The 20,503-nt window shown below is 55.9% G+C and overlaps 8 protein-coding genes and 1 non-coding gene across 9 annotated transcripts; 4 read left to right on the plus strand and 5 right to left on the minus strand.

The window, feature by feature from the left end:
• Positions 1-594: 594 nt before the first annotated feature.
• SPRG_12242 (hypothetical protein) lies at positions 595-2,087 on the minus strand (the record flags this gene model as incomplete). Its single annotated transcript, XM_012351886.1, has 7 exons — positions 595-1,094; positions 1,143-1,369; positions 1,417-1,516; positions 1,579-1,624; positions 1,692-1,753; positions 1,798-2,001; positions 2,051-2,087. 7 exons carry the CDS (start codon positions 2,085-2,087, stop codon positions 889-891), a joined length of 882 nt encoding a protein of 293 aa, XP_012207276.1. The 3' UTR covers positions 595-888.
• Positions 2,088-3,349: 1,262 nt separating this feature from the next.
• SPRG_12243 (hypothetical protein) lies at positions 3,350-5,042 on the minus strand (the record flags this gene model as incomplete). Its single annotated transcript, XM_012351887.1, has 8 exons — positions 4,976-5,042; positions 4,726-4,929; positions 4,629-4,681; positions 4,538-4,583; positions 4,390-4,489; positions 4,118-4,344; positions 3,892-4,071; positions 3,350-3,840 (listed from the first exon to the last, which is right to left on the minus strand). Exons 1-8 carry the CDS (start codon positions 5,010-5,012, stop codon positions 3,350-3,352), a joined length of 1,338 nt encoding a protein of 445 aa, XP_012207277.1. The 5' UTR covers positions 5,013-5,042.
• Positions 5,043-5,449: 407 nt separating this feature from the next.
• Positions 5,450-6,609, minus strand: SPRG_12244 (hypothetical protein). The gene is made up of 8 exons (XM_012351888.1): positions 6,524-6,609; positions 6,388-6,477; positions 6,146-6,342; positions 6,039-6,086; positions 5,894-5,989; positions 5,801-5,847; positions 5,639-5,756; positions 5,450-5,600 (listed from the first exon to the last, which is right to left on the minus strand). Exons 1-8 carry the CDS (start codon positions 6,591-6,593, stop codon positions 5,478-5,480), a joined length of 789 nt encoding a protein of 262 aa, XP_012207278.1. The 5' UTR covers positions 6,594-6,609; the 3' UTR covers positions 5,450-5,477.
• Positions 6,610-7,638: 1,029 nt separating this feature from the next.
• On the plus strand, positions 7,639-8,682 carry SPRG_12245 (hypothetical protein; the record flags this gene model as incomplete). Its single annotated transcript, XM_012351889.1, has 2 exons — positions 7,639-8,329; positions 8,388-8,682. The coding sequence occupies exons 1-2, from the start codon at positions 7,659-7,661 to the stop codon at positions 8,680-8,682; spliced, it is 966 nt and encodes a 321-aa protein (XP_012207279.1). The 5' UTR covers positions 7,639-7,658.
• Positions 8,683-10,257: 1,575 nt separating this feature from the next.
• Positions 10,258-11,390, plus strand: SPRG_12246 (hypothetical protein; the record flags this gene model as incomplete). The annotated part of the gene is made up of 2 exons (XM_012351890.1): positions 10,258-11,262; positions 11,339-11,390. The coding sequence occupies exons 1-2, from the start codon at positions 10,274-10,276 to the stop codon at positions 11,388-11,390; spliced, it is 1,041 nt and encodes a 346-aa protein (XP_012207280.1). The 5' UTR covers positions 10,258-10,273.
• Positions 11,391-13,025: 1,635 nt separating this feature from the next.
• On the plus strand, positions 13,026-14,287 carry SPRG_12247 (hypothetical protein; the record flags this gene model as incomplete). The annotated part of the gene is made up of 1 exon (XM_012351891.1): positions 13,026-14,287. Exon 1 carries the CDS (start codon positions 13,082-13,084, stop codon positions 14,285-14,287), a length of 1,206 nt encoding a protein of 401 aa, XP_012207281.1. The 5' UTR covers positions 13,026-13,081.
• Positions 14,288-14,965: 678 nt separating this feature from the next.
• SPRG_12248 (hypothetical protein) lies at positions 14,966-15,892 on the plus strand (the record flags this gene model as incomplete). The annotated part of the gene is made up of 4 exons (XM_012351892.1): positions 14,966-15,174; positions 15,220-15,565; positions 15,618-15,699; positions 15,742-15,892. The coding sequence occupies exons 1-4, from the start codon at positions 15,034-15,036 to the stop codon at positions 15,890-15,892; spliced, it is 720 nt and encodes a 239-aa protein (XP_012207282.1). The 5' UTR covers positions 14,966-15,033.
• A 1,225-nt stretch (positions 15,893-17,117) lies between these two features.
• SPRG_30171 lies at positions 17,118-17,189 on the minus strand. The gene has a single exon. It is a non-coding gene; the product is annotated as a tRNA-Pro (tRNA).
• A 225-nt stretch (positions 17,190-17,414) lies between these two features.
• On the minus strand, positions 17,415-18,631 carry SPRG_12249 (hypothetical protein; the record flags this gene model as incomplete). The annotated part of the gene is made up of 3 exons (XM_012351893.1): positions 17,415-18,319; positions 18,378-18,514; positions 18,564-18,631. 3 exons carry the CDS (start codon positions 18,629-18,631, stop codon positions 17,415-17,417), a joined length of 1,110 nt encoding a protein of 369 aa, XP_012207283.1.
• Positions 18,632-20,503: the final 1,872 nt, after the last annotated feature.

Consider the following 20,503-nt stretch of genomic DNA (forward strand, 5'->3'; position numbering starts at 1 on the left):
TTATTTAGCATAGTTTTATCTATTGTAATAGAGGACCCAATTCAACAACAACTAGGGGATGAAGTTGATTCCGGATCAACTTCATCCCCTATATAGGCAAGCTTTTGTATTTATCGCACAATGGCGGGGCGCGCAACGCGAGGCGCGTCAAACAAGGCGCCTGTGCATCGCAAGGTGACCAAGAAGGCCGCCACCAAGAAGGCTGCCACCAAGAAGGCTACACACACGACGCTGCCGCCTGCTGCCATACCACCGCCCACGCCACCTCCCGCGGTCACGACGCCAGACGTTGGTGTCCAAGGCCGCAACGGTTTCCGAGGCCATGTCTTGTTCCGCCTGAAAAGCGCGCTCCAAGGAACGCCATCCCGCAGTGGTTATTGGAAGCTGAATCCAATAGGGAGCACGACTGGCGAGGACCTTGGAAAATGCTCGCACAACGTAGACCGCGACTTGGACACACCGAGAGCACCTCTTGTCTCGCGGTACCTCGCCCTCGCTGGCGAGGAATTACAGCAGTATGGCAACCTTCTTGGCGAACGAATGCGTGGACTTGCAGAAATTTTGCAAATCAACGGCTTAAGAGCCGTGTATATTTCGACACCTTACGTTTCCCAAGAGACTATTTGTGCAAACACATCTTTGTACAATGCGGCAGCAGTATTGTCCCAGTGCGTGCCACAGAGATGGTTTTTCCCCTCAATAAGTCGCGTGTACCATTTGCCTTGGACCATCCCTCGGCTGGCTTCGAGGTCAGTAACACTGCCGCTGTCATCCGAGTCATCCGAGTCTGACCGTGGGTAGCGCATTGAGACGGTGTTGACAACCCCATCGTTGTGCGCCCAGTGATCGCTCTCGAACCCTATCCATGCGCTTTGGTACCGCGTGTAATCAAGTAATAGCGAGCATAACCGTACCGTCGTACAATGCGTCGGCGTCGAGACCGCGTGTGAACGCGTGAAGAAGGTACGAAAGCACTGATAGGCTGTGTCCGGTGTCCGTGGCCTTTGTAGCGATACTCAGCAGATGCACCTTGTCCATGTCAATGAGCATTTCGTTCTTGCGCAGACGTGCAGCGGGTAGAATGTCGTAGAACGCTACGACGTACGATCATCATCCAGTGCAACTGCAGCAGTGCAGCATACCGAGGTCTCGGCTCGTGTACATGTCGTTCGCGCGTGAAAATACCCAGGACCATGATGGATGACGCGTCCACTGTGGCATCCCGAGGTCGTACACGGATTTGAGCCACGGCGCATAAAACTCTTGGCACTTCCAAAGCACCGTTAGCGCCGTGCCCACCACGTAGCCCGCACTGCAGTACGACAAACCCTTCTCGACGTCGCCACCAAGCAAGTTGCCCAATGTCGACCTAAGATAGACATAAACCACATCCATCGTGCGGACGAAATCGCGTACCCGGTCAACGGTCCACAGATGCTCACAATGCCCTTCACCCACTTGTGGTTCGAGCCGACGTGGAATGCGTCTTTACACAGCAACTGGTAGAGCTCGATTGCTAGACGCATATTCGGATAGTTGTTAGCATCCCATGCACGTAGCATCGAGTTGCGTGCGTACCCGTCGTGGCGCCAAGGCTGTGCCCGGTCAAGTGCACAGGGTTATGCTAGTGTCAAGGCAGAGAGCACATCAACAGAGATCAAGGGTTGGTGATGTTGAGAAACTTGAATTACCTCGCTCCAGTTGGGGTGCAATGCCATGGCTTTCGAGTACGTGGCACCAAAGCGCAAGTGACCTACGCGGGTGGGAAATTTGATGTGTAGAATGTCGCCATCGTACCGCAGGCCGCGGCGTGGGCTTCGCCGTAGTCGACGGTGCCACCAAAGAGCTGGTAAAAGGCCTCACACGCGCGGTCGTGGTCGGACGAAACCTTGCCAACGTCGACAATGATGTGGTTGGGATTCAGCTCGTCTAGAGCGCCCTTCGGCCAGTAGGACGGCAGGCTGTTGAAGAGCGGTGACGTCTTGCCCCAGCCCATAGCCCCTGGAGAGAAGGCAATGGAGCTTCGCGTTCTTTGCATAAAGAGGCATACCGTGGATGAAGACGACGGGATGCTTGGTCGCTGGCATCTTCCCTGGTTTTTGTCAAGTGATCCTGCTGATCACCCATGCTGGAGACTTCATCGGCCTTCGTTTCAGTGCCACACTTTCCCGATTTGGTCTCACATTGGGTTACAATACGCGCGACCGAGCGCACACCAGTGATAGCTGCTTCGACCATGCGCTTTTAGCTGCAAGCAGGTACTACTAGATAGTGCTAGTGCACATCGCTTGTTGGATTGTGGAGAGATTGTGTATGTACCAGCCAACTTCCTGTTGGTTGAGACACTTTGAACAAGTGTCTAGGCTGGCTAAAAATGTGCCCACTGTCCGTTGGAGCCGGCATCTGTCGCTTCAGAGGCAGGCCATGCTACGATATGTGGTGTTATAGCTTGTGCCTCTCGCATACGATTGCGCTACGTTGCCTAAAGCTCATTGCGGCAACGCCAGCCTCGGGCACTTGCGAGATCCCCGCCCAAGATCGGATTGGTGCACCTTGATTGGACAGTGAAGCGTCCAATCGTTGACGTGTGTCACGCAATCGGAAGCCGCTGGATGTTTCGATGTCCGTGATCACACCCATGCCTTGCCCATGCCTACGCTACCACGTACCCGGGGTGGTCGTACATGCCCAGATAATCACCGTTAAAGGGCAGTGATTATCACCGGTAAGGGACAGTGCCGTGTTTGTCAATGCAGTAAACTTGTTCTATACCGCAGTACACTAGTACACTGCACCGGTATCTTAGAGAAGAGGAAAGGGAGTCCCTTTCTCTTCTCCAAGATACTACCGTTGATGCGGGAGGAAACACTCATTGAGGTGGAGAGCGGCAGCGATTGCCGTTGTTTAAGATCGTTGTTGAGGATAGGTGTGGTTTGTACCATGGGGTTGTACTGCTGTCTAGGCACTGTGCATCGTGTATACGCATACTGCACGGTAGCTACCAGGTACTTCCTTCGGTGAAAGGTGCGCACGGCTGTGCCCTTTCCCGGCGGCGCCTTCATGATGGCCTTCCAGTGCTCCGTGAAGATGGATGCTATGGCGTCCGGGTCCGTCACGGTGTCGGCGCCGACCGTTGCCGACTGGATCGGGACCATCAAACTAGCCGCTCGCGCCACACCAACGAAGATTTAGCTCTACGGTATCCAGCTCGACTACAGCCCGACTACAATACATTGGTAGTTAGCTACAAAGACCAGTCGGACCTTGTGTTCCCACGCGCTAGCCCCTGCACCGATGTCATAGAATCAAACCGCACGTCTATTTCAAATTTGCACCAAAAAGCTGCCAGCTACGCCACCGTATCCGAATCATCTTCTTCCGGCACGACGTCGCTGTACTTGTTGACGAGCTTGAAGAGGTTGCAATACAGATCCCGCGCATCGGCATCCAGAAACGTGCCACAAAAGTGGTTTTTCTCGACGTGGTACGTGTACCACCGACCCTTCAGCGGCGCGCTCACGTCGTCCTGCGCCTCCAAATCGAATGAAATGTGCGACTCGGCGGGCGACCACGTCCCAACTGCTGGTGAGTCACTGCCCGAAAACGAAAGATGGCCGCCAGATCCGGGCGTATAGCTCGTCGGTACGACCGGGTGGCTCCCGGGCACAGGTGTATAGTTGCCAGGCATCGGGAGGTGGCTGCTACTCGCAGGTGTGTGGCTTGGCAGTGGCGGGTAGGCGCCGGGCACGGGCGTGAAGCGGCCGCACTTGACGCGCGGGTACACTTGCGAGTACGTGTTGACGACGCCGTCGTTGTTAGCCCAATGTCGGCTGTCAAAGCCTAGGAAGTGGTTGGCGTTCGATGGCGTATAGTTTGTCGAGAGAGATGTACCATGGAACGGCTCGTGCTTGTTCATGCGGTTCGTGAAGAGACTGAGAAACCACGTCATGCCGGAGAGGACGTGCGGGTGATCTTTGGCACACGTCACGACGCTAAAGAGATGGACCTTGTCCATCTCGATGAGCGCTTGGTTCTTCTGGAGGCGCGTCGCGGGGACAATATCATCCCACACTAATAATTGTGGTCAGGAAAATTGGAGTGCACCGAGAGATCGTACGAATGTCGCGGCTCGTAAAGAGCGAGCTGTCTGGCGAGAAGACGTCGCGCCATGACGTCATGTTGTTCCAGTGCTCCATCCTGAGATCGTACAGGGCTTTGAGCGACGGAAGGTAGCACTCCTGGAGCTTCCAGAAGAGCGCAAATGACGACCCGACGAGGTGGCCGCCGCTGAGGAGGGCAAGCTTCGAGTTGGGGCCAATCCCCAGGAGATTGCTGAGCGTCGATCTACGCGTAGACATGCGCATACGCCCGTTCACGCATAGCACGTACCCGGTGAGCGGGCCACAGATGCAAATGATGCTCTTGACCCACTTGTGACTGCTCCCAACACCGAAATGGTCCTTGCATAGCAACTGATAGAGTTCGATAGCTTCATGATGTTAGCGATCGAATGGAGGATGGATGGCAGACGACGTACAGGTCGTGGCGCCGCAACTGTGTCCGAGCAAGTGCACCGGATTTTCCTACCGCACGTACACATGAGCCTTGGACATTTTGCGCACGCGCACCTCGCCCCAGTTGGGATGCATGGCTTCGTGCGTCACACCAAAGCGTAAGTGGCCTAGTCCATCGTCACGAGTCGCGTCATGGCCGTGGGAACGGTACCACAGGTCTGGGCGTGCTCTTCGCCATAGTCGACTTGGCCACCGTAGAGCTGGTAAAAGACTTCGCAAGCTCGGTCGTAGTCGGATGAGATCGGACCGACGGCGACGACGAGGTAGTTCGGGTTGATCTCGTCGAGGTCTTGCAGCGGCCAGTATGACGGCATGGCCCCAAACAGCGGCGTCTTCTGGCCCCATCCAAAGGCGCCTACCGGTCGTGAATCGGCCGCCATCGCCTTTAGCGTCCTACATACCATGCACCAAGACGACGGGCTGCTGCGTGCGTTCCATTGCAGCCGAGTTGTGGGACGAGCATGGCTTCCATATTTTTCTCCACCATGATGGGCAAACACGTGAAATAGTGTACGATTGAAGTGCGACCTCCTGCTTACCTCCTGCTTAATCAAGGCCGACATAATTTCACACCATATTCAAACTAGTGTACGTCGAACTTTGCCGGGCCAAAGATTCGCCAGCTTCAACCAAGCCCACCAACTCGGTGCCTGACGCATCCGTGTCTCGATAGCAACCAGAGTCCTTGCGCAGAATGTTGACGCTCTTGGTCACGGCCAAGATGGCGACTAGTAGCACAATCGTACGCGAGGGTCAATCGCGTTGCGTCTTTCTCGCAGTGACTGTGCAGTTGTGCCAAGGTTTCCAACAAAGGTTTTCGTTGCTATGAGATACTCGCTCCCTGTGCTGAGGGTATAGTAGCAAAGAAAAACTTTGTTGGAAACCTTAGCGCTAGGTCGATCTTTACTGCGCCTCCATCGAAGAAGGCGCATCCTGTTTCTGATAAATGAACGCCGTCTCGTGGCCCCAACTTGTTCGTATCTTCATCTGGCCACGCCGCGTGAACGGCAAGGCGCGGCGAAGGCGCTATCGTCGTTCTTAGAGCCGCTACGAAAGCGTATTACCTTGGTGAGGGACACAAATAGACTCCCGGGCTTCATGCGGCACGCACGGTCCTCCACGGCGCGGAAGAGGTCGGTCGTAAAGCACGTGCAGTTGACAAAGACAATGTCGCCGTCGCGCCTAGGACATTCTCTGCAAATCGATTGCAAGATGAGTTTGCATACCACCACGCAGCGTGTGTGAGGATATCGCCATGCTCCAAGATCACGTTCTAGTCGAGAGATCTTGGCCGAGAATGAGGTGCACGGGGGTCGTACTGGCAGTGGCATCGCATCCAAGGCGACCCAAGAGGCTTTGACGAGCGCATGTACAAGCTCGATGCCAACGCACGTCAACTGCGGATGCAATAGCGCCTGGACATGATCCGCTGATACGGTAAAAGCGTAAAGGTTGATGGTCTACCGCAGCCAAGACGGCGCGACCCGTGCCGTGCCCGAGGTCGTAAAAGATCTACGCGCCAAGGACGACGTCACTGGTATCGGGTAGCTGCAGATCACACGCCATCGCACCTGGCCAGCCTGTGGCGCCAGCGCTTCGAGAACGCGAGCAAAGCCGAAAAAGTCCACCTCGCCGTACACGAGCGACGACGACAATGTGCACCCGCCGCCATCGTCGACCGACGTGTTGTCGTGCAGCGAGCGCGCGGCGTCGGTCGACATAGCGATCTTCTCGTACACTGCGTACCACGCCCGGAAAGCAGCGCTCACTACGACGCCATCGTGCAGGACAGAGGCGATGGTCGTCGTCGTACCGACTTCGGCGGCCACGAGGCGCAACAGAGCGGTGTCGTCGTGGCACGTCGCCAGCGCCTGTAGCCTTGGGTCTCGCCTGACAACCATCTCTGCCACACGTCTGTATGAGCCTGCGAGGGCCACGCGCCTCGGTACCTTTGAGCGCGGTGCCTTCTTGCGGCGGAAGGAGCCGCGCCGCTCGTAGCCAGCGCACCTCGGGCAGCATCCTTTCTATGGTCCGGATACGCGGCCCGTTTCCGGACATCGGCCCGCGCCCATGGTCGGCGCCACTGCGCTCGCACTGCGCGATGACCCACTACAAGCTAGGCGAAGCAGCATGCGTGGAAGAGCTGCATGCATGGGAGGAAGGTACGCATCGTCCAACTCCACTCGACGCTGACGCGGGCGTCGATCGCGCTGGCGCCATTGTGGTGGGACACGCCGGGTTTCCCACCCGCCTCGCCCGCATTCCACCACACGCATCTCACTTTGCCGCAACCATTGACAAGCATGGCGCCGTCGACAACGAAGCGCGTATCGAATGGAAGGATGGAGCTGCACGAAGCCTGCTATCGTGGTCAGTCCCGCGTGGGCACACTGCTGTCGCAAAGGAGACACCGATCGCTGCGAGAAGACGAAATCTGTAGCCGCACGACGTTGGTGTCGCATCGTCAGGTTGGATTGCACCAAATGCTTCGAGTCGGTTCGTTCATGGACGAAGCGACTTGGACGCTGTATGCAGCGCCGGCCCGTTCGATTTCCGAACTTGCAGATGTTTTCGTCGCCTGTCAGGTCGACACCGTTTTGGACCCACCCTCTCCCCATTGATCGAGGGGCTCCCGACGGCAGGATCGCGATATGGATGGTTGTGCAGCATTTCTATTTCTTGTCTGTAGTAGCTAGTCGTCGCGATAGTCAGTAGGAAGATCCTCTCATTCCTACTACTGCCCTTCTAAAAGCGACCAAGTTGACGCCACGGGGCTCTCAGGCTCATCGCTTCGACTCCATCATCTTCCATACAGCATCGTTTGTGTAGGTCCTCCTGGGGTCCACGGCAGAGGCTTCTTGAAGTTGGTCGTGACTAATACGCGCTCGTAATGCCACGCTTCTCCGTCCAGTTCGATAAAAGCGTAGCTTTTCCCACAGTCTTGGGGTGCATCGTATTTTAATCCATGTCAATACAATCTTTAAGTGTTGAAATAAAAGGCGTCGCCACCCGGTGCGAGCACTCACATCGCGCCTGCCATGAACAGGCGCCACAACCAAAGCCAACTGCAGCAGGACGAGCGCCATGGCAGTACAGGACAGCATCATCACGATCACGCCCGGAAACACGTCGGCGGCCAACGACATTGTCGAGTGGCGTGAAACCGAATTCGTCGGGCGCCCCACGGACGACAAGGACTCGGAAGAGTACGAGGAAGCGCTCCAGCGCAAGCGCCGCAACCGCATCCTCGCCATCTTCGCCGCCGGCCTTCTCGTCGTTGGCGTCGCCATCGGTGTCATCATCGCCAGCTCTGGCGGCGGAGAGGGTGCGAGCGTAGCCTCGGGTCTTGATACGTCGACGCCCGTGGCCACGACGCTGGCGCCGGCCGAGGTGACGGTCGGAGGCACCGCGCCTGGCGCCGGCCCAGATCTCATCTCCATGACACCATTCCCAACGAACGCTACCGCTCCTGAGGCGACGAACGCCACGACGCCTGTCCCTACGACGGCCTCCACCGGCAAGCTTGAATCCGAAGATGTGACGCCGGCTCCGACGACAACCGAGGCGCCAACCCCGGCCCGACCCCGGCCCCCACACCTGCGCCAACACCCGCCCCGACGCCTGCGCCGACCCAAGCCCCGGCGCCCGCGCCGATCGCCGCCAGCGTCTACCGCATCAAGAACGGCTGCAACAAGCCGCTGGACCTGTGGTGGCGTACGCAGCCGTACAAGGACCACAACACGCAGCTTGCTGCGGTGCTCACAAAGACTTCGGTGTTGGTGACTTTGGCGCTGGCAACGTCATGTTCAAGAGCGGAGCTGGCCAGGACGCGACGCTCTTTGAAGGCAAGCTCGCCGGCGGCAAGGTGTGGTACGACATTTCGACGATCCCGGACGACTGCGGCGCGTCGTGGGACTTCTGCACTGGCAAGGGCAAGGGTTTCAACGTTGGTATGACGGTCGAAGTTGTCAACCCAAGCGGTGGCCCTAGCTGCAAGAACCTCAGTTGCATGTACAAGGGCTGTGCCGATGCGTACCAAGTGCCCAACGACAAGCAGACATGGGTCTGCAGCGCGTCGTCGTCGTACATCATTACCATTTTTTGCTAAGCAGCAACCTCAACCCTCGCTGTGTTCTCCCCGTGGTACGCGCAATACTAGTACCATGTTACTGGTAGTTAAATACTTTTTGATACCGAGTGTCATTTCGACAGAAAAAAATGATTTTGTCGTTTGGATGAGCAAATACATTACGAGTTCTGTCGTGCACCAAGCACAACCCTTGGAGTACAAACCGATGGAAAAAGAGATAGATTAGTTGTGACGCACCGATCGGCACTTCAAAGACACTTGTCAACGCGCAGTGGTCTTTAGGCGTCGAGCCGAGCACCGAGCCCGGGAAATACTTAATTACGTTGCTCGTCTGGTTGCATGTTTTTTGTTTTGAATCAAATCGCAACAAGGATAAGATAAAGAGGTTGTTGCCCTCGGCGCGCACCTTCCACCAGAAAACCTAAACCTACCCTAGCCCCACACAAACACACACGCTTTATGGGTCGGTTCGACCACGCAAAGGCTCATGCCGTCTATTGCTGCTGTACAGAGGCTGGCAACAGCATCGTTACTATTGGTAAAAATACCGTTTGCTTCATGTATTACTTGGACTAGTAGCCCTTGATGCCCCGAGTCGTACCTGTTTATTCAAGGCTCAGTCACTCGATGTATGATAAATCGCATCACACTACAGAGCTACAGGATGCCACTGCCGGTACCTATTGCGCTGTGTAATACTGTACTATTACCGGTGGGTAGTAAACTAGGCTCGCGTGGGTTGAAAGCGCAGCCTCGGTCACGTCGGATACAGCCACTTTTTCTGTAAATGGGCTCATTGACAACACCAGTCCCGACGGAAATGCGGATGCTATTGCCGAGGGCACCACTACCACTATGCTGTGAATAAGTGTAGATCATCTGCCAGCGACTGATATGTCTTGGAGATCGTCACTGCTTCATGCTCTGGGAAAATTTCTGTCGATGCTATGTTGTCGTCGTGAAAGGTCTCTCGACATTCAACGCTTGCGATATACTACCGTAGTATCTCCATCCATCCGACGTACTAGTATTGCGTTTAGCCACAATTCAAGGGAAACACACGGGGTCCTGCCTCGCTTGCAGTGACGCTTTGAGAGTAGAAAAACGCCGACCTGTGGGTCCCCCCTCGCCGGCAACCGATCCCCCGCCATGCGCCGCAGAACCTGCATGAACCCTGGGCTCTGGAAAGCCCGGTACCAAAACACATCCATGACGTCGCTGTGAATCTGGTCGCCGTACCGGCACCCATGTGCGTGCTGCTTGACCTCTACAAGCATCGTGCATAGCAGTCCCATCTACGGTACGGTGGCAGCGTTGTCAAGAATTCCCTACGTGATGAACGACGTTGTTTATGACATGTAAATAACGCGTCAAGATCGCAGCAGTGTGACACGGCCATGCGTAATGGCACCGCTCACATACTATTTTAATTAGTTCCTCAAATACTATTTACAAATACGAATATAAGGTACCAATATAATACCATAGATCTTTCGTGAGAGCACACATAGAGAGCGCGCAAAAGAGAGTAATGGGCGAAGTGCAAGCCGCGCGTAATATCGTCGGCAGGACGGCGCTGCATTTCCGAAATTACTTCAACTGACCAACGATGGCAGTACACGACGCGGACACCGTCGTCACCATCACGCCCATGAGCGGCACGCCTGCCACCAACGAGATCCGCGAGACGAGCTTCCTCGGGCGCGCCACGGACGACAAGGACTCGGACGACTTTGTCGAATCCATGCAGCGCCAGCGTCGCAACCGCGTGCTTGCTATCTTCGCCGCTGCGCTGCTTGTCGTCGGCGTTGCTATTGGTGTCATTGTTGCCATGTCCAACGGCTCGTCCGAGGCCAGTCAACGCTCGGCGCTCACGACGCCGGCGCCGACGGCCGTCGCACCCAACGCGTCCGAGGTCATGGTCCGCGGCGGAGGCAGCGACAACACGTTGCCGCCGTCGATCACACCGATCCCGACGACGACCGACAACGCAACCGCGATTGTGACTGAGCCGCCGACCACGACGACGCCCTCGCTCTCCAACACGACGGCCTCGCTCGAGTCGGAAACTGTGGCGCCGACACCCAGCCCTACCCCTGTGCCGACGCCTGACCCGACGCCTGCTCCCACACCTGCTCCAACGCCTGCCCCTACACCTGCCCCTACACAAGCCCCGACGCCAGCGCCCGTTGCAGCCAGCGTTTACCGCATCCAGAATGGCTGCAACCAGCCGCTGGACCTGTGGTGGCGCACGCAGCCGTACAAGGACCACAACACGCAGATCGCCGGCGGCAGCTTCAAGGATTTTGGCATCAACGACTTCGTCGGAAACGTCATGTTTAAGAGCGGTCCAGGCCAAGACGCGACGCTCTTCGAGAGCTTTTTGGATCCAGCAACGGGCAAGGTCAACTACGACATCTCGGCGATCCCGAACGACTGCGGGCCGTACTGGGACCATTGCATCGGCAAGAACAAGGGCTTCAACGTTGGCATGACGGTCGAGGTCGTCAACCCAACCGGCGGCAGCAACTGCAAGAACCTCTACTGCAAGCAATTTGGCTGCGCCGATGCCTACCGCGTCCCTGACGACAAGCAGACGTGGGTCTGTGGCGTGTCCACGTCGTATATTGTCACCATCTACTGCTAAGACTCTAGATCGTGCAACTAGAAGTAGATGCAGAAATCTCGACGCCATCGCTGCGATCCAAAGTGTCTTTATAAATTGATTGGCTCGACATGAGTATGACAATCCTGGCTACGTTGTCAATCGGCAACGCCTAGGACACGGCTCCAGGGCCTCTACGAGAGCCGAGACCTCTTCGAGAACCGAGACCTAACCCCGATCCAAGACTCACATCTCTTGGTGTCAATTCTGCGGCTCCTGAGTGGTATTGATTCACACTACACTACCAGCAATAGGACTAGCGACCAAGTCATAGAAGGAGTGATCCGTTTTGGAGCGACACGTTTCTTGGTGCACGTGTGGCCAGGGCACAGCGAGAGGCGAAGTGTCATATACATCCTCTTCGTTTTCGCACACAGTTACACCAAGACAACATTTCTAGCATGCATTACCAGTGAAGCCGAAATATCGTGGTAGATATTACTGACAGTCGCAAAGCAGCTGCAACTACAACAAGCCCATGTACTAGTAGCTATACTAGTATATTACTAGTAAAGTAGACGCTGGCATGCCTCTAGGCCGTCGAACAAACGCGACCTGGCACAGACCAAGCCATGAGCCGCCAGCCGACTTTACTTGAATCATCAGCGTACCGGTGTATTTTCAAAGATTACCGGAAACCTGAGAGAAAACGGTGGTGTGCCCGTAAGTATACCGGTACCTTCGTGATCCGACATTTGACGCTTCCTTTCGCAGCCCTTCGAACGGTAAATTAAATTTACCTGCCACATGGACAAAATGTATATACACTGCCAATGGAGAAAAATTTCTAGCTACACCACAGTGCCCGCAAGAAGATGTATCGCGCGAGTCCATTCATCTCCTGCTATCACCGTGCCATCCAAATCCCTTCGATCGCCACCGCTGGCTCTTCCGTGGTCGCACGTCAGTGTGGATTCTTAAAAACCAGATGTGTTGGCTTCGAACTTCGATTGACGGCGGTGCCTGCGGTAAAGGCATCGCAAATCCAGCGCAGTCGTGTTCGTTGGGTTGTTGGAGGGCGGCACGATGGGCCACACGACACACGCATCAAATTACGAGTAGCACATTGCAAGCACCAATGCCGACAGGACTGGATTGGTCGTGCAGAAGAGGACGCATTGAAGCATGGACCCATTTCATTACATTACATCATGCACCGCCGCACGTCTCTGCAGCTCACTCTGGAACACTGGCCTCCTCGCCCACTGCAAGATCTCATGGAGCGCATGCGACTGTTCGTACAATAAAAATGTACCTGCCAGAAAAGCTGCTGGGCGACGAGTGGCGAAGAAGGGGAAAGAACCTCGTCGTTCGGTACTAGGTTATTCTACAATATGTTTAGGGCAAAACAAAGTGCATTGAAGCTTTTTCTAGCGACGGCTACTCGATGGGATTTTAATGGTATTGTACAGCATTCGAGGTTGCACCACAGAAGGACCCATGTGCGAACTTCGATGTAGAGCCACAGTTGAGAAATCAAGTATCCACGACTGCCTGTAATGGGATTTCGCAGAGTTTGTATCGCTCTGGAATTATCCCATACCTTGGCTGGGACAAATACCCCTAGGGACCTAATCATTTGTAAAAAGACTCAATTTTGTATGCTATGAGGTAAGGGCCCTCAAAATCGAGATGGTGAGAAACTGGTGTAAAAGGGCCTGCCAGCACAGCTGGTGAGCTCAGCAGGTGGAGTAACTCGATGCCCACGCTTCGTCGCTTATCCCTCATTCTTCGACATCCACGCTCCTCATCATGCCCGTCCAAGACAGCATCATGACCATCTCGCCTGGCCACACGACGGCGGCCAACGGTGGCGACGTCGTCGCGTGGCGTGAGACGTTCGGCCACCCCACGGACCTCAAGGACGATGACGAGTACGAAGAGAACTTCCAGCGCAAGCGCCGCAACCGCATCATTGGCATCTCGGCCGCCGCCTTGCTCGTCGTCGGCGTGGCTGTCGCCGTCATTTGCACGCAGTCTGGTGGTACCGACGCAAGTGTGAGCTCGGGCAACAACGCACCGGGAGGCAAGTCTTCGACGCCTGTGCCGTCGTCGTCCAGCGCTGCGGCTACGTCCGGCGAAGTCTCGGTTGGCAACACAGGAGTCGGCGATGCCACGATTCCTGTCGCTACGACATTCACCCACATCTCGATTGTCGATGATAACTCGACGACCACCAACATTACAGAAACTGTGACGACGGAGCCCACCACCGTAACGCCAGAACCCACAACTGCGCAGCCGACGACCGAAGCGGCTTCGCACCTCGAAGAGGCCACCTTGGCCCCGAAACCCGCTCCTACGCCTGCCCCGACGCCGGCTCCTACGCCTGCCCCGACGCCAGCTCCCACACCTGCCCCGACGCCTGCCCCGACGCCTGCCCCGACGCCAGCTCCCACGCCGGCTCCTACGCCGGCCCCGACGCCAGCCCCGACGCCTGCACCGACCCCAGCCCCAAAGCCTGCCCCGACCCAAGCGCCCTCGCCACCGAGCCCCGCAGCAATCGGGTCGGGTGTTTACCGCATCAAGAACGGCTGCGACAAGCCTCTCGACCTGTGGTGGCGTACGCAGCCGTACAAGGACCACAACGCGCAAATCGGCGGCGGCGGCACCAAGGACTTTGGCGTTGCCGACTTTGGCGCTGGCAACGTCATGTTCAAGAGCGGAGCTGGCCAGGACGCGACGCTCTTTGAAGGCAAGCTCGCTGGCGGCAAGGTGTGGTACGACATTTCGACGATCCCGGACGATTGCGGCGCGTCGTGGGACTTTTGCACTGGCAAGGGCAAGGGTTTCAACGTTGGTATGAAGGTCGAGGTCGTCAACCCCAAGGGCGGCCCAAGCTGCAAGAACCTCACGTGCATGCAAAAGGGTTGCGCTGATGCGTACCAAGTGCCCAACGACAAGCAGACGTGGGTCTGCGACCAGTCGTCCTCGTACATTATCACGATCTACTGCTAAAGTACCAATAGTACAGCAATACACACCGACTTGTACCTCTACCGCGGTTGCGAATAAAGGCCGTCCAGACAGACCTGTCGCTGCCGGACTTGCCGCCTCTCCATCGACGCGGCTTGGAAAGACGGGCGGATCGCTGTTGGCGCTGCAAAGGCAAGACGGGCCAGAGCTTGCTCGACCAGGCGTGTCGATGCGACGGCGTTCACGTCATTTGCGTATCCAAGTCATTGGCTACTCCAAGACACGTGACGGCACGTTGGTCACATTCGGCCGAACGCATCCGGTGCGTACGCATGCGCTTCGATATTTTCCATGCCACTGGTCGCTCCAGACCAGCTCCAGACTCCAGACTCTTTGTATTCATTCGCGGTCTTGTCTCTCATCGTCGTCGTCAATAAGAGCGGTGGCTGTGCACGAACGAGATGGCGTGACGAGATCGGTGCCATGTGGGCGCCAACTTCAATGCCCATCGTCCTGCTCGTACGTACTCAGTTCGAAATGGGCGCGCTCAGTGTCGGCGGCGTCACGAGCCCTCCACGGGGTCTATCTGTAGTACCTTATTTAACCTTATTTAATAGATTGGCGCTCGTTGTCTCGATCGTAAGAAGACGCGAGCCATGAAGCGCGGCCGCGATTGGTCAATCCCACTGCCCAAGGAAGCTACCCTCTGCCGGGCGCCAATCACGTGCGAGTCGCCGAACGCGGTCGCGAGTGGCGCCAGCAGAGTCGCATTTGCGATCATCATCGGCATGCACGTTCCCAAGTGGCAGCGCCGCTTGTACGCTGCGCTCGGGACCTCCGTCCTCGTCTTCGTCGTCGCCGCGCTCCTCGTCTTCCTCACGAGTACGTCCAGCGGTGCTGGCCACATTGACGCCTCCGCGCCTGGCGCTGTACGTTTCCTCGGGTCCAGATCGATACCAATGAACGCAAACTAGGTGCCATCTCCAACGACAGCCGCGCCAGTGGCCTCTGTGCAAGGCACGATCGTCGAGCCCAGCGTGGTGCCGACGCCCGCGCCGACGACACCGACACCGACACCGACACCGACACCGACACCGACGCCAAGCACGAGTCGCGCCGAAGCGCGGACGGCGCAGCCGCCGGGAACGTACCGCTTCATCAACTACTGCAACGGCACGGCGCAGAACGCGCTGTACTGGCGCTGGCTCAATGTGCCCGACCACGTAGCGCCGCTACCGTACGGCGCATCGATCGATTTCAAGTTTTCGGACTTTGGGACGTCGGCGATGGCCCGTCTCGGCGCGTCCGTCGACGCCACGTGTACGTCCTCCGTGACTTGATCTACGCCTCGTCGCTCATGATAACTGTCTAGTGTTTGAGTTCAACTGGGATGGAGCCCGCGTCTGGTACGACCTTAGTGTGGTGCCCGTTGCTTGTGGGTCGAGCTGGGACCGGTGCGCTCCCGGGACGCACTCGTCTTTCAATGTCCCCGTGAGCGTCGAGGTTTTTGGTGTCGTCGAGCCATCGTGTGTGAGCGCCTACTGTGCGAACGCGACGTGTCCAAACATCTATCAAGTGCCCAACAGCCACAAGACGCACGACTGCGGCCCCCTGACACGATTTGTTGTTACGTTTTGTTATGTGTAAACTGCGTTGTGAACTGTTGAGGGGGTATTATAAAGGTGGTTGGTAACACGACGAGCTCAATGTTTCATGCGGTACTGTACGTCGCCGCCTCGTGCTTTGGAGCGACACAAAAAGAAGATGTTGCAACGCAGACCAGGGTATGGCATTGGGTAGCACCAGCAGCAACACAGACTGGGTCTCGGAAGTATGAGGTGCGGCAATGTAGTCGAATAAGCGCGTCACACTCGAGCACCAATGTATTTTCATCAGTCTCTTCCTCAAGCAAGACCGAACTACTTGGAGGCAACAACCGTGGAGGTGTCCACCATGCTAGTGGTGGGCGAGGCGAGTATGCTATTGACTGACAGTACCAATTTGGAAATGGCTTATGCACGCTTGCTCTGCGCCTTGGATCTATGATCCAAGGCTCTGTGCCTCTAGATCTTGGTTTACTGGATCGATCGGCCTTGCGCGGCAAACTTCTTCGACTTCTGGAAACGGCCCCATCCGCTCGACCTTGACCAGGGATCGAGGCTAACATGAGAGCCGCCCATCCCGCGTGCTAGCTACACATTGGCTTAGTACGGAGTTATCTCTTACATGTTTAATTGTGGCGAGCTAGCACTTGTCATCAACAAGGTTTGGGTATGAACAACTCAGCCTTGTCAAATCGACGCAGCCAGCACGGTTTGGTGCATGTCTGTAGTAGTGTCTATTCCCGGAGAATACCGGTAGATGATGGCTATCACATCTACAAGCCTGCAGACAGTCACTGGAATGCTGAGCGAGCGTGGCGCAAGTTGAGCACATCGATTAACAGTAAGTCTGAAATTTTCTTTGGTTTGGAGTCGCCGCGACGCCGTCGCGCCGCATAGTCGCGCCGCAGCACCACGGTATTGTGGCATTGGCGTTTCTGTAGTGTCCTCGCAGCTGTGAATGCGTTTCTTAGCCCCGCTAAGCTTAGGGTGACTGCTTGTGACTGAAACCAGTACCACGCCGACATCTGCTCACACGCTTTCACTTCTGCACAATTCCCATCTTTTGCACAATCTACTGCGAAGACGTCGACGGCAAAGTGAGAGTATGATAGTATCGTTAGGTCTTGTCCATTGTATCGAGAATGGGCCGCGAAAGTGTACTAGTACCCCAGTGAGGGGTGCAACCACACCCACATCAAAGCGAGAAGATTCCCAACGTTGTGGTCTGACGCAATAAAATAGGTGCACATAATAAAATAATACAAAAAGGCCCCAACCGGTGATCGAAACCGGGACCTCCTGCACCCAAAGCAGGAATCATACCACTAGACCATTAGGGCTTTCATGCACTACGTACTTTTTGCAACTCAGCAAGTTTCTATTTTTGATTTTTTAGAGTTACAGAGTCGCTTATTTCATGCTCATGCATATTGCAACCTGCAATACCGGTATGCATTAGCTTGAAAATGCCCGTATGTGATGACCTTCCACCTGAAGGGTCGTATTTACATGTGTACACAGATTCATTAGATTATTAATTTTGACAGGTGGCATGCTAACACATTCTACACGACAATTTTCTCGTGAAAAAGAGCAAACGGAGCGGTGTGTTCACACGGCGTCATTGGCACCGTCTCAACACTCAACTTTTGAACGACGGCGGCCTGATTGTGGAACTGGCCGTCATGGACGGCCGTGCCCACAAAGAGTACAAGCATTCCAACGAGCTGGAGGTAGCTCCAGTGCGTCCACACCTCACCAAATGCACCGTGAGTGATGGCATGGTACAAGACGAGGTTCACGGCCCACACGCCACCTGTTCGAAAGTTGTTCATGATCGAGACCCAGAGCGCATCGAGCTGAAAGAGCACGAGCATGCGAAAGATGTTCATGAGCAAAAGCGCGACGAGCTGCGCAAGGACGAGCCACTGGATCGATCTCGACGTCGCGAGCACTTGGAAGGTGGCATCAAGGCGCTCGTAGGACCCGGCGTCGTCGCCCGGCACGAGGTACGCGATCGGGTACGCCAGAAACGTCGTGAAGACGAGCCCCCACGCGCCTTGTACGCCGACGAGTGCCATTGGCGGCAGGGCCACGCTCGGGTCAGAAAGCAAATACTCTTCAACGACGCTGTGCATGGCGCTGACGACACAGCTCAAAAACGAGAAACCGACGCCGAGGAGCGGGTTGGCCGACGCTGCAGAGTGGTCTGCACCGAGGATGCTCGACGTGCCGACGAGGCAAGCGGCCATCATGTTGAGGCAAACCCCGAGCCATTCGTACGTGTGGATGGTGTGGCGGAGAAAGATCCGCTTGAAGAGCGCGACAAACGCGATTTGGCTGCCAATGATCATCGTATCGACGCTCGGCGAGATGTAAAGGAGCGCGAGATACCCGAAAAACATCTCCACGAGCGCAAAAAGAGAGGGGATCGCTGCGAGGAGGAAGCCACGGCGCGTCAAAACTCGACCTACATGTTGAATGTACTATGAGATTTCTGGCTTTTCGTCAGGATGGATGATTCTTACCGTTGCGGAAGAGGACGTGCAGCGGAAACGCCAGGACCATGCTCAAAAACATGAGCCAGACGCAAAAGAGGGGCCGCTCAAAGACAAACGTGCGGTCGTCGACTGTTACGTGGACCTCGTACATGGCCTTGACCAAGCTAGAAAAGAGACCATGAGATGTCCACTCGCAGTAGTTGCGAGTCATACATGATGGCGGGAATCGACGTGATGACGCCGAGCGTAAAGACGATTGCGCTTTGCTTGCCGCAGGACATGGTTGATCGTCTTTGGGTGGTGGCGAGCAAAAGAGAAAATGATCAAGTTGTGAATGAATGACGTCGCGGTGACGACAACGTCGCGCGCGATCATGGCCGCACACGGTCAGCTCACCGCCACATGGTGGTGGCGCGCCTTTTGTGGACCGTGCGGCTTAGACGACAGTGCCAGATGGCGTTGCGCAGTTGAAGCCGCTGATTGTCTATAATATTGTTGCTGGTGAGGTCGGTGATGTGGTATGCGAGTGGCCAACGGCATGATGCCAAAACGTACCCCAGGTGGTGCACGTGTGGATTCCAAAGCCAGTCGCTGGAACAAGTGGACCATTCATCGTGGCACCGTACCAGCGACGAAGCGATGGTTCACTTTGCGATTGGCTATACCGTGGCGAGCGGTCATGGATGGTCGATGGCGTCTACAAGTGTGCGACGTTCCCGAGCCTCGGTGCGACCCGTTACTGCGAACCTTCCTTCTTGTAAACGCAGAATGAAGCCGCCAAGATCAGCGATCCGTACGCACGGTACTATGTACGAATACGAATCTCGCGAGCTTTCGTCGTACCAGCCAACCGCCATGTACATTCCTAACCGCAAGCTCAGTTGATGTGCGTCGTTTACAATTCTGGGACTTTTAGTCTCGGGATTGCATGCAAAAACGTTTGCGCGGTGGTGATGGATTTGCAATCCAGCGAAGCCGCCTCGGGAGATGGCGCGGATGGGACTTTCTGGCCGAGATAGTATTGTATCCAGCTCCATTAGGAAGATTTCCGAGTAACTTGCGAGACGGGCAACAGCGGCTATTGCTGGCGTCGCTTTCGAGACTGCAAAGTCTGCTGTGATCAACGTATTTTCCTTTTGTAGTTGGATAGCGGCACAGTGCTGCATGGACGAGTCGCGCTGCAGCGTGCAGATGGCTCGCTTTTGCTCGGCAGCCGCATTGCTCGGCAGCCAGTATCTGCTTATGGTGGCTGCGCTCGTACGCGTATGGCTTGAACTCGTCACGACTGCGCTTGGCCACAGTCGAGCCCATCCAGAAAGGACTCATTGGCGTGGTTTGACGGCGTCGACAATCTCCAACCTAATGGTACATTGTGGCGCGTGGGCACGAGTCTGTGGTCGGGCTGAAGCACACCGGTATCGATGCCATCAAATGCACAAACATGTTGCAGAAGGGTTAGTCGAGGGACATGACAGCTGCCAAGGGCCGGCCGCAGGCGTGTCTTGTGCTACCAAGTTGCACGCCAAGCCACGTTTGAGTGGTACCGATCCCTCTAGCCTCAAGTCCGTCGCTGTCGCGTTCTGTGCGTCTCTTTCGCCGGCTGTCGACGACGTTGGAGCCATTGCTCGAGATTTTTGAGGACAGCGAAAGATACCGTACCCCGTCACGCGCCAGGACCAACCTCAAACGGGTTATATTATTATTGTGGAAATCCTTGGAAATAAATCGGCGACCATAGAATTACAGCGCCGTGCTGCGTATTTTATTCACAAAAACGCACTAAGGGTCGATTCAGAGTAACTCTCGGCAGCGGCTTTTTGAAAAAAACGAAATCTCGGCCAATCAGAAGCCGTTCCAGCGATTCTAAAATTTTCGTTTTGGGGCGTTTTGGCGCATTTCAGCGCGTTTTGGGGTCCTCGGAGTCGCTGCAGCACAAATGTTGCAAGTCAGAGTAAAATTAATGCATGGATTTGATTGGCTAGCTTGTCGACGAGCATTCATTGGTGAGCATCACTTGCTCCACGACGCCTCATCATGCCGCGGTCAGACTGAGCCGCCGTCGTGCTCGCTGTCGCTGCCGTCAAACCAGGTAGGTGCACTGCACTCTGCAAGCGTAGCGCCACGAGCTGGACAAGCGCATCTCTGATGTGCAT

This window comes from Saprolegnia parasitica, assembly GCF_000151545.1.
Source record: "Saprolegnia parasitica CBS 223.65 unplaced genomic scaffold supercont2.88, whole genome shotgun sequence".
Taxonomy (NCBI): Eukaryota; Oomycota; class Saprolegniomycetes; order Saprolegniales; family Saprolegniaceae; genus Saprolegnia; species Saprolegnia parasitica.

Bases quoted from the DNA above. Each gene is read 5' to 3' on its own strand.
- SPRG_12244 (XM_012351888.1), bottom strand. From the start codon at position 6,593: ATGCTGCCCGAGGTGCGCTGGCTACGAGCGGCGCGGCTCCTTCCGCCG. The intron at 5,990-6,038 runs GTAGACCATCAA...GATCATGTCCAG, and splicing joins GTCGCGCCGTCTTGGCTGCG to GCGCTATTGCATCCGCAGTT. The intron at 5,848-5,893 runs GTACGACCCCCG...TCTCTCGACTAG, and splicing joins TGGATGCGATGCCACTGCCA to AACGTGATCTTGGAGCATGG.